The sequence below is a fragment of the Branchiostoma floridae genome, unplaced genomic scaffold, assembly GCF_000003815.2.
Source record: "Branchiostoma floridae strain S238N-H82 unplaced genomic scaffold, Bfl_VNyyK Sc7u5tJ_1353, whole genome shotgun sequence".
NCBI lineage: Eukaryota > Metazoa > Chordata > Leptocardii > Amphioxiformes > Branchiostomatidae > Branchiostoma > Branchiostoma floridae.
Window position 1 is genome coordinate 64,372 of NW_023365706.1, and position 11,341 is coordinate 75,712.

The window sequence follows — 11,341 nt, forward strand, 5'->3', positions numbered from 1 at the left end:
TTACCACCATGTAAGGTTTTACTAAAACCTCCTAGTCCCCACAATAGAGAAGTACAGGACAACAAAGCATTACACCATTCTGACAACTTTCTAATGTCACTAGAAGCTACGGTCGTGCTTTTTATCAAGATCTGTTATATAACGTTAATGCAATACAACATGAATGCATATTGTTATGAGTTGAATTTAACACTTGATGATAGTAGATCCACCCACTTTGCATCACTTCAACTGTATTTCATTACACCTTTCGTACTTGAGCAGTGAATGCTGTATTCCGATTAATGCAGTTAAAACAAGTATTTTCATGTATTCTTACATTTATCCTTTAACTTTTACTTCGTTCAATTCTGTGCAAGGCATTTATAAGCAGTAACAACCCGAATACTACAAACCATTGATGAAATTGGATACAAAATACGAAAAGTAGAAATCTGACAAAACACTTGCAGCTTATAATTAGTGCATTTATGCAAGATCGAATTGTTAAATTACCGGCCGTGAACAGACAGATTTGTGAACTTAAGATGATTGTTATTCTGCAGGAAGGTGGCTACACTCACACAATATGACTGGTTTCAATTCCTAATTTTGCTGATCAACAAATTAATCAAAACACTAACAGAGTCCACACAGGGAGTGTAGAAGGCATGTTGATTATGGCCTGATCTTCATAGACACAGACTTCAGGGAGTAACTGAAGCCTCTCCAGTGGTACCACATCACACCTTGCCCGACTGGACAGGAGCTCCCACAGTTGCCCAGGTAGCGGCCGTTGAGGCAGGAGTTGCTGCAGAGCCCAAACCACCAGCCGACCTGTCCGTATCCCTGGGAACAATGGCCGCTACTCCAGTCATCATTGTCCCTGTCCACAGTGGAGAACCTCCGCCCGTTGTTGTGAGCCATGGAGTTTCCCGCGGTGCCTGAATACCCGGAAATGTGAAGCCGGTACCCGTCCGAATCACCGGATACACTAGATGGGAATATAAAACCAGCGGGCTTATATGAACAATAAAATCCTTCATCATAAACAACTACAAAAACAATTTGATTCGAGGTATACTTAAATGAGGCTACACCTTCATACTCACTCATACATTTACATACATTACATTACATACAGACTCAAATAAGCAATCACACGAGATTACCTGTATGCAAACATACAGGATATATATATATATATATATATATATATATATATAGAGAGAGAGAGAGAGAGAGAGAGAGAGATAGATATAGATAGATAGATATAGATAGATAGATAGATAGATAGAGAGATAGATATATATCTGCACATATGGGAGTACAGAAGTGCCCAAAAACGCATCGATCGTGTATTCACACGTACACGCAAACATGCATACAAACACACTTATACACTCATAAACACACATATACATATACAGACACTTATGCACTCACATCAACACACACGCACACACATGAACACTTAGATATGCATATACGAGTATTTGCGTGTCTAAAGGTGTTTAACTCACGTAAATGTATTTTACTCACCTAAAGTCGCTTTATTCCCCTCAATGTGTTTTATTCACCTGAAGGCGTTTTACTCACACAAAAGTATTTACTCATATGAAGGTGTTTTACTCTCCTGAAGGAAGGTCCATGTTTTGCTCACTTGAAGCTGTTTTACTCACCTGAAGGTGCTTTACTCACCTGAAGGTGTTTTGCTCACCTGAAGGTGTTTTAATCACCTGAAGGTATTTGACTCACCTGAAGGTGTTTTACTCACCTGAAGGTGTTTGACTCACCTGAAGGTACTTTACTCACCTGAAGGTGTTTTACTCACCTGAAGGTGTTTTACTCACCTGAAGGTACTGTATTCTGCGTAGCGTGATTCGTTGTTCCAGTCTACGAGGTCAATCCTCAGGCGATAGTTCTTCTGATTGGTCAGCAGGTGGATGTTCTCGTTCCCCAGCCAGTACTCCCCGCTCTTGTTCCCAAAGCCCAGTTTGTACTCCTCCCAGGTCCGGTTGAAGGGAACCGACCCGTCCTGCCGCCGCTGGATCACAGTCCAACCGCCTTCTGTGGAGAGAAAGTAAGGTTAGCAAATAGGAAATAATTTGACTTATTCCGGGCTCTATAGACTGAGCAGCACAGCTGAACTAGGTTCGCTGATGAAGGATAGGGAGGAGCGGAGTAGGAGGGTCCAGCATGCTTCCCGTGTTGGCATCTGATGATGATGTCCTCGACTTACTGACTGACTGTAATTAACCAATTTGTTAGTGAAAGAGATAAAATGACATACACGCACAAACAGACAACATGCACACATACGCATACAATAACTCATACAAACATACTCCCATACATTCACAACTACACACACAAACACATATTCAAACACACACAGACACGCATACATACACACTGATACACACACAAATACACGCATGCACATACACACATGCATAAAAGGTAAAGACACAAACTTCCCATGTTTTATAGTAAAAAAAACCCTACCTGTGGTATCCATGTCACAGTACGCCTCCACATTAGCGGGGAGGAGGCCGATTGGGTAGACTCCACTTGTTGTCCATCCGGATGAATGATACCCTGCACAGTCGTCCTCTAGAAAACGACATAAAGAAAAAAATAATTTTGTTTCAAGTCCTACATCAACAAATTTGAATAATAGGTTATGAAACAACAAATGCATGCATTATACCTAAAGGACTGGACATGAAGGACATCAGCCCAGCTGACGAGACTGGCCGAAGATCGCCAGAACTGAAAAGCAATTGTGAACAGTCTAACTGCCCCTACGGCCACCTAAGCTACGGGACGAATATGTTATGATGATAATGATACCTAGAACACAGACGACTCCTGCGTCCTCCTTGTGGGTACAGTCGTGGTCTCCCCACCTGTTGATCTCACAGTCCGCTACAGAAGACTCGTTCCCCGCGCAGTTGAGATTGTCCAGCCAGATGTTTCCTGTCCCTTCGGGAAAAACTCCTCCCACCCTGGCGGACCCTGTGATGTACCTGAGCTGTCTACAGACCACCTGGGCGTCCCTGTCGTCAAACCCGTCATCACAGACCGTTCCCCAGTCACCGTTTTCGGGCCGGACCTCCACACGGCCTTCTGATGAACTCTGACCTCCGGTAAGTCGGATGGAAACCTCACCTATACCATTATATGGAGGTATCTGGTATCTGACTGGTGGATATTTGATTTCAATTGAAACGGTTAAATTATAGTTTAAATGGATTCCTGAAAATAGTAAACTTTTTCCAACCGTGTTTCCTCAGACATCAAATTAATACTGTAAAATTCAGCATCATCGTCAGCTCTTTTACTCGTCATTTCGTTTTAAAAATGCGGCAAAATGGTAAGTTTCCTCCACTGATATGATCCATGAATCTATTATACTGCAAATATATGATCCATGAAATCGCTGCACGTATAAAGAAAGATTAATTGTGACCGGCGTTTATGATAAATATTTCGATAAGGCAACGCCTATATGTAAATAATGATTTTGTGCAACACATGCAAACTCCGTACCTGTGCAGACGACCCCAGCGTCCTGGCTGTGGCTGCAGTCTTGGTTACCCCAACTCTGAATCTGACAGTCCTCTACAGAAGATTCTGCCCCGCTGCAGCCGACATTCTGTAACCAGATGTTTCCCGTCCCTTCTCCGAAGTCTCCTCCTGCCGTGGCGACTCCACCCCGATACCCGAGCTGTCTACAGACCACCTGGGCGTCCCTGTCGTCAAACCCGTCATCACAGACCGTTCCCCATTCTAACTCACCGGACCGAACCTCCACGCGGCCTTGTAACGGGCTCTGGATGCCGGTAAGGCGGACGGACACACCACCTGTGATGTTGAATAAAGAAGATCATCAACTATAGGCGTTGTCCCGAAACGCCGTTTAGTGACCATAGCCTTCACCGTGGTCTCAGTACTATCACCACTGGCATTTTTGTAGACTTGTATTGCGATTAAATCTTGTTCATATATTGAAATAATTTTCCGCATGACCCAAATCTAAGTAAGAACCAACCTGTACAGACAACAGCTACATCCTGGCAATGATCACAGTCAGAAGGTTCCCAGCTGGAGTCACAGGATGTGATGCTGATGTCGCCTTCATCACAGGTGACGTCACCCAGCCAGAACCGGCCATTCCCCTCCCCAAAAGCTGCCAGGTTGGCGCTAACTCCACCTGTATAACCCAGCTGCCTGCAGACAAACTCAGTCTCAGCCTCGGTCCAGCTGGTGTTGCACACGGTTCCCCACTCCGCCGCCTGCCACGGACGGAACTCCAGCCGCCCTCCCCACGGCGCGACGCCCCCGACCAACCGCAAGGATCCACCTCCTACGAAAACACACGCACAGAAAGGACTTTTCAAAAGAAAATGCTAAAACACTCTGACCATTGAACAAACTTAAGTCAAAATAACATATACTAAACAGGACGACTTCTGTAGGTTGATTGCTCTCTGTACCTCCAAAGGCAAATCATCAGAACAGTCGAAAATTCAATTTTAGAGGTCTTTCTATGCCGGAGTCTCTTTCTATTCTTTGATTTATATTTATAATTGTGAGAAGAAAATCTCTTCTAAAACATGAGCCGTTTAATTGGCTTTTAAATCTTCAATGGACCAAACTTCTGATGAAGTATCATTACCTTCACAGACGACCCCTACGTCCTCCTTGTGTGAACAGTCACTCGGTCCCCAGGAGTCAGCAGGACAGTCTCCAAGGTCCGTCTCGTTGCCCCTGCAGGCCACCTCGTCCAGCCAGACGTTCCCCGAACCTTCCCCAAAATGACCCGCCAGTTTCACCTCCAGGGCCGCCCCGAAGCCGAGCTGTCTGCAGACAACATGAGCGTCCTGCAGGTCAAAGTTGTCATCACAGACGGAGCCCCATTGGCCGGTCCCGTTTCGGACCTCCACTCGGCCTTCAAGTGGGGTTGAGCCACCGGCAAGACGGATTTGAATTCCTAAATTAACAGCTCAGGATTATCATCATAAAATAGTTTCCTTTGTATGCATGTATACATATGACCAATAAAAGATTTAAAACAATTTGAATAGTTAATTCCTCCACAAAGGAGAACAAGCAATACCAGTCTCTAGATGCACTAATTCTATACAGACTGCATATATATAGATTCCTCACCGGTTGCAGGACCTGCGGACTCTGTGGTAGGATGGGGGGTACTAGGCTGTGCTGTTACCGTCCGCTGATTGGTCGTGATCTCAGCAGCTGCTGTACTTTCGTGGCATCGAGTGGAAGGCGGAAGCTCCGTGGGTGACGTCATGTCAGTTACCGGGGCGACGGTGGTGGAAACCGACTCACTGGGCTGAGTTGTTGCCGTCCGCTCTCTGGGCAGCGTGGCTGCAGTTGTAGTGACGACTCCACCCGGTACCAGCCGCTCACAGGTACACTGACATGTAAGGTGGGAAACACAAAATTTCTATTAGCTTTTCAAACTGGCGGATTTGAGGAACTGTCATTTTATGAAGTGGCAAAACTTGAAAGGGAATCTTTCTGGGAAAATGCAGGATATTCCTCCCAGTGTTATAGGAAGTATGAAAATGATATAGATTAATTAGGAGCAAAACAAATTTATGGGAATTTACCTTTCGTCAAGCTACTTCTATCTGCAATATTAAGGTCCTACCATTTACCACAAAAACATTGGAAATCCTACCTTGATTATGCAAATAAGGTTAGATTAAGCATTACCCACGTTCCATTGTATTCACCTTGCATAAAGCTACCTATATATTCAGTAGGAAATCCCTGCCACTTTAAGACAAAAGAAATATGAAGTTTCTGCATTCATCATGCAAACTTTACACTCATCAGCATAATGCACTTTATTTGTATGAGCATTTCCAAAAAGATACCGTCACCTACAAATGACAGCCGTAGCATCAATTATGCATATTAGGTCCTTATTCGTATAATAATTTTCCATTCTATTCACCCTTCCAACAACATTTACCTCCAATTGGAAATCCTTAGCATTGACCACAAAAGAAATCAAGTTTCTAATATACTAATCATTTAGATAAGGTAGTTATTAGCATAATGCACCTCCGATAGTACAGCCATAGTACTTAACGTAAGGGTTCCACTTAGACTGATTAGTAGTGTGAATCAACCTACCCACATGTCAAAAATGATTAACATCTGTTGATAATTGATTTCTTTTTGACTTGTACAAGTACAATGTGTTGATATATGACGGCAGAGGAAAAAGGAGGAAAAAGAGAAAAATTTTAATAAATCGCACGAAATGCAATATATTAATAAATGAATTCTACGTGAGGTTCTTCAAGACTATCATCACAGTAAGAAAGAAGATGTAAATAGTACCGTCTACAGACAGGAATGAAAGCCGGTGGGCAGGTCTGAGCAAAAATGACCGCGAGTGAATAGTTGTGCTGTCTCTTGTGACGAAACGACAATCTATTTATTTATTATGCTCATACCTGTAAGGCAGGAAACACAAATCCATTAGCTTTTAAGACTGGAGGATTTTAGAAACAGTCATTTTATGAAGCATTCTAAAGAGTTGGAAAAACTCGAAAGGGAACATTTTTTTGGAAAATGTAGGATATTCCCTCCCAGTGATATAGGAAGTATGAAAGTTCACTCTCTGTCACAACCATTCCTTAAAAGGAATAGTTGTGTTGTCCCTTGTGACGAAATGGCTATTTATCTATCTATTATACTTATGCTTGTTACATTGTTGACTTACTTCTACAAAACATGTCACTTGTCCCGTCGATAAGACATTCAGGTAATAAGATAAGCCACATAGCAAATACCTTCTGAGTTTGCTGCCAGAGCCACGGCGTTTGTTTACGTTTCAGGACGGCTCATGAATATTTCTATTTCGGGCCGAGAGGGAACTTTCAGGAATGTGACTTGTGGTGGTTCAGCCTGTGCCTACTGACCTGTGATATGCGAACCTGAAAACTGCCGCGAGGTTTGTCTATGGTTCGGGATGGGAGAAACAAAAGGTTCATGAATAATTCTGTTTTTGCCCCTGAAATGAACCGACAGTCTTTTGTGGTTGTTCTTGTGCTCAGGCGAGTAAACTTAACGTGGTAAGATATTGTCTGCACACGGGATTTACGATAGATGAGAGAGATGTTAATATTGCCTGGGGAACGTTTTGCAGTTTATCATCGGAATCAAGAGATTAGTCATGATTTTGGACGCTTTGTGAATATAACTAAAGAAATTTGAAAAACTAGCTAATTCAATAAACCCCGGCTCAATAATGGTAGTCAGAAATTCAAATACACTTACGTTCAAACGCTGTTTGATGGTCACATCATGTTCGTACAGAATTGACTTCATGTTGTCCAAATTGAGCAGTGTTTGGGTCAGGTTTAGTGCCAGTTCCCTGTTTATGTTTCTCTCCTCCGACAGTTCGTCAGAAAGACTGTTGATCATGCCGATAAACTTTGTCTCCTGTAGAAGCAACGTCTGCGTCAGGTTTTGTACTAGTCGCGCACCCCTGGTTTTCTCGTCTGAGAGTTCATCGGACAAGTTCTGTACCCGGGATAGGAGGCGACTCTCTTGTTCTTGTAGCTCCTGTGTCAGGTTCTGTACGTGGGTTTGGATACGGGTTTCTTGTTCTTGTAGCTTCTGTGTCAAGTTCTGTTCCAGGTTCGAAGTCTTTCCCTTTTCCTCTGACAGCTGGATAGCCAGGTTGTCCACCTGGGTTTGAAGATCTGTTTTCTGTTCTTGTAGCTGGGTTAGGAGACGACTCTCTTGGTCTTGTATCTCCTGTGTCAGGTTCTGTGCCAGCTCTGCGCTCCTGATTCTTTCTGTTGAAAGTTGGCTTGAATGGTTTTCTACCAGGATCTGAAGACGAATTTTCTGTTCTTGTAGCTCCTGTGTCAGGTTCTCTTCCACTTTTAACCGATCGCCCCAACTGTTGACACTGGACGTTAAATCAGACTGCTGACTCAGCAAAATTTGCACCAGCGATGTCAGGACATCCACCTGATTTTCCAAGCGGCCCGTTTCCTCCTTGGTCTCGGCGAGCTGCCGCTCGATGCCCGGCGGAGCACAGCCCTCAGTACGGGACCCAGGCGGAACCACATAGGTGTAGGTACAGTAGCCCTTGTCTACATACTCCCGCAGGACGGACCCAGCCTGGTCGGTTCTGGTGTCCTGGGCTCGGGCAGGGAAACTGCCGGACAGAAGGAAGACAGCGAGCAGTGCGACACTCGCCATCTTGGAGGAAGTCAACTAAAACACCTGCGTCACACCTGATTTTGAAGCTTCTCACGGACGGTTTGTTTACCCAGCAACACAGGCGTGTCTCATATCTTGGTGAATATCCGGACCTAAGGGCACAACACAAGCAAGGGCCGGGGAAGGGTGTTAAGTTGCCAATGGAAAAAAAAAACTTTTTAGTAAACCTTTTGATTAATAGCATTTTTCTGACTCTTGATGATTTTGAGAAGTGAAGCAGCTGACCTGTAGACAACCCATACCTTCCAGAAATTTGAGTTGAGCAACTACGTCACACCTGCTTCTTAACGGCCGTACGGACGTGTGGCTCACTTCCACCACATACAGGTGTGCCTTGAAGCAGGAATCCTAAGTTTTTCTCAAATTAAAGAATATCCATAGCCATAACGGTGTCTATCATCATCAGTTGTTTCTGACACTCGATATTGCCTGGATAATATTAAGAACGTAGGCGACTTAAGTTAAGAAAATCAGTGGCTTGGAGGAAGCCGACTTAAAGACGTACGTTACACCTGATTGAGAACGACCTGACGGACGTTTGGCTCACCCCCAGCACAGGTATGTCTTCGGCTGCTGTCTATGTTAGAGGCAAAACCTCGGAACGGGCAGGTGTTAATAGCGGGGATTGATTCTGCCATTCTCCCATTTTCTAAGGGGAGGGTCGAGATTACACAGTTAGGATCATGTTACCTGTACTTGAAAAATTGTCGATGGAGTGCCACTCAAGCACTGATAGTAAAACTTGTTCATTATCGAGAAAGATACACTTCTCATATCTGCAGACAATCCCAAGATAGAACCTCTTACTGGCTAATTGTATTTGTAGATGCTGAATGATTTGCTATTACATGACTTAGTCTATGTTTGTATGTGGCATTAAAGTTTATTTTAGTAGGAAATCGTGAGTACGCATTTTCTTTTGCACAAGCTATACAGATAAACAACAGGGATCTGACCGGGTCGCCTGACATTAGCCGGCGGGGGCAGGTGCAAATCCGCCCGTTAACAATGCTGCCACGTCCCGGCCATTCTTCAAAATCCGTACGCAGGGTTGTAAAAAGGAAGCATGAAAGTCCGTTATCAATCCTAAAGTGGCCAGACTTATTACGTATAAAAGCGGCCATTGGTGCTTTTCAATCGGTCGAACCGAACATTTCGTGCTCCCGGGTGGCACAACGGGAATTCTTACGGGAGACGCTGCCACTACCCCCGAGGAGATCTCGCTCCCCACTCGGTACCGGTTTGGGCTTGTATTCTGTCAGGGGGTCACTACAAGTCGAACCACAGTATCAACACAAGATCACGTATGTACCAAAACCTACTGGCTTCAATTTTTAGGTAGTTTGTCTTTTTTGCTCTTAGTGTAAAACAATCAAAGTGGCTTGTGTCTTCCAGTCAGCACGGCCCAAAAGAGCCTCACTACGGCCGGCACAAGTACTGCACCAAGCGCTCCTCGCAAACTCGCTTATCTACACGGTTACAGTGTCCAAAAGCAACGATAACAAATAAAAAACCACAAAGACACAGAATTCACCAAGCCCTCTTTAGTTCGGATTGAAGGAATATAGTTATGAAATACAGGAAAGTTCATTTAGTCATAGATTGACAGTCGGTCGCAGTGTGCAGGATTGGGTAACTAGGCCACACTGAACGTAGTAGGGGTCATAGGGTCAAGTTATGTCATGTTCTAATTACCCGATTGTCGATCAAAACGCAATAAATTTTCTTATCTTATGGTGTCAGAAATAATTAGTATTACAGCTAACAAAGATAAAACTACAAAGATACTGCAGTAAGTCTTTCATTTTATTTTCTTAGTTTTGAAACAAAGAATGGAGTTATCTAATACGGGAAAGTTCATTGGGTTATAGATAGACAGTCGGTTGCACTGTGCTGGATTGGGCAACCAGGACACGTCGATTGTAGTAGGGAGGTCATAGGTCAAACGTTATCGTGTCCTGATTACTCAAATCCAATTTACACTGCACCGACTTCGACCAAACTGCAATGGATTTTCTTATCTTATAATGCGAGAAATCATCATTATTACAACTAACAAACATACCACCACAAAGACACTACAGCAAGCCCTCTTTTCTTAGTTTTGGGAACAAAGAATGGGGTTATTTAATACAGCAAAGTCCATTGGATTATACCTGTAGATCGACAGTCGGTCGTAGTGTAATGAATGGGGTAACCAGGATACGCCTAGAGGACTGAAAAGGTTATAGAGTCAAAGTGTATCGTACCCTGATTACCCAGATGAAAATTATACTGCACGGACTGTCGATCTAAACGTAAAAGATTTCCATAGCATTATCATGTCAAACGTGAGTGTCATTACAGCTTTTCTTACCATGATGTAAGATTTTACCAAGACCTACATTAGAGAAGTACAGTTCAGCAAAGCATTACACCATTCTGAAAACTTTTTGATATCACTATAAGCTATACGGTCGTGCCTTCAATTAAGATCATCGTAATACAATGCGATAAAATGCCATGAGTTCCAAAGGGATATTATTATGAGTTGAGTTCAACTGTGCATGATAATCAATATACCTTCTTTTCATCACTTCAAAATGTATTTCGTTACACTTTTCGTACTTAGGTACCAAACACTTCTGATTAATGCTGTTAAAACAAATATTTCCATGAATTGATATCTTTTATTTGCGTTTCATGTAATCTTTACTTTGTTCTGTTCTATGCAAGATATTTTATAAACAGTAACAACCCAAATAGTACAAACACTTACAGCAAATAATTAGTACATGTATGCAAGGTTGAATGGTTAGATTGCCTGCTGTAAACAAAACAATAATAACTGAGAACTTAAGGTCAGACACAATATCAGTGGGTTAACTTCATAATTTTGCTGATCAACAAATTCATTAAAGCACTGACAGAGTCCACGCAGACAGTGCAGAAGGTATGTTGATTATGGCCTGATCTTCATAGACACATACTTCAGAGAGTAACTAGAGCCTTTCCAGTGTTTCCACACCACACCCTCCCCGAATGCACAGGAGCTCCCACAGTTGCCCAGGTAATGACCGTTGATGGAGGACTCGTAGCA

General features: G+C 43.2%; 2 protein-coding genes across 2 annotated transcripts in view; both read right to left on the reverse strand.

The window, feature by feature from the left end:
• Positions 1–657: 657 nt before the first annotated feature.
• LOC118407459 lies at positions 658–8,241 on the reverse strand. Its single transcript, XM_035807934.1, has 9 exons — positions 7,306–8,241; positions 5,158–5,425; positions 4,664–4,978; positions 4,037–4,351; positions 3,535–3,849; positions 2,836–3,153; positions 2,488–2,595; positions 1,833–2,049; positions 658–973 (listed from the first exon to the last, which is right to left on the reverse strand). Exons 1-9 carry the CDS (start codon positions 8,239–8,241, stop codon positions 658–660), a joined length of 3,108 nt encoding a protein of 1,035 aa, XP_035663827.1.
• Positions 8,242–9,395: 1,154 nt separating this feature from the next.
• LOC118407460 overlaps positions 9,396–11,341 on the reverse strand; it is a 3,658-nt gene continuing 1,712 nt past the window's right edge. The window contains exon 3 of the mRNA XM_035807935.1: positions 9,396–9,517. Within this exon, the coding sequence (XP_035663828.1) occupies positions 9,396–9,517 (122 nt within the window). The remainder of the gene's footprint in view (positions 9,518–11,341) is intronic.

Bases quoted from the DNA above. Each gene is read 5' to 3' on its own strand.
- LOC118407459 (XM_035807934.1), bottom strand. From the start codon at position 8,241: ATGGCGAGTGTCGCACTGCTCGCTGTCTTCCTTCTGTCCGGCAGTTTC. The intron at 3,154-3,534 runs GTACGGAGTTTG...ATAATGGTATAG, and splicing joins CGCTGGGGTCGTCTGCACAG to GTGAGGTTTCCATCCGACTT. The intron at 2,596-2,835 runs GTATCATTATCA...GTCGTTTTCTAG, and splicing joins AGGAGTCGTCTGTGTTCTAG to AGGACGACTGTGCAGGGTAT.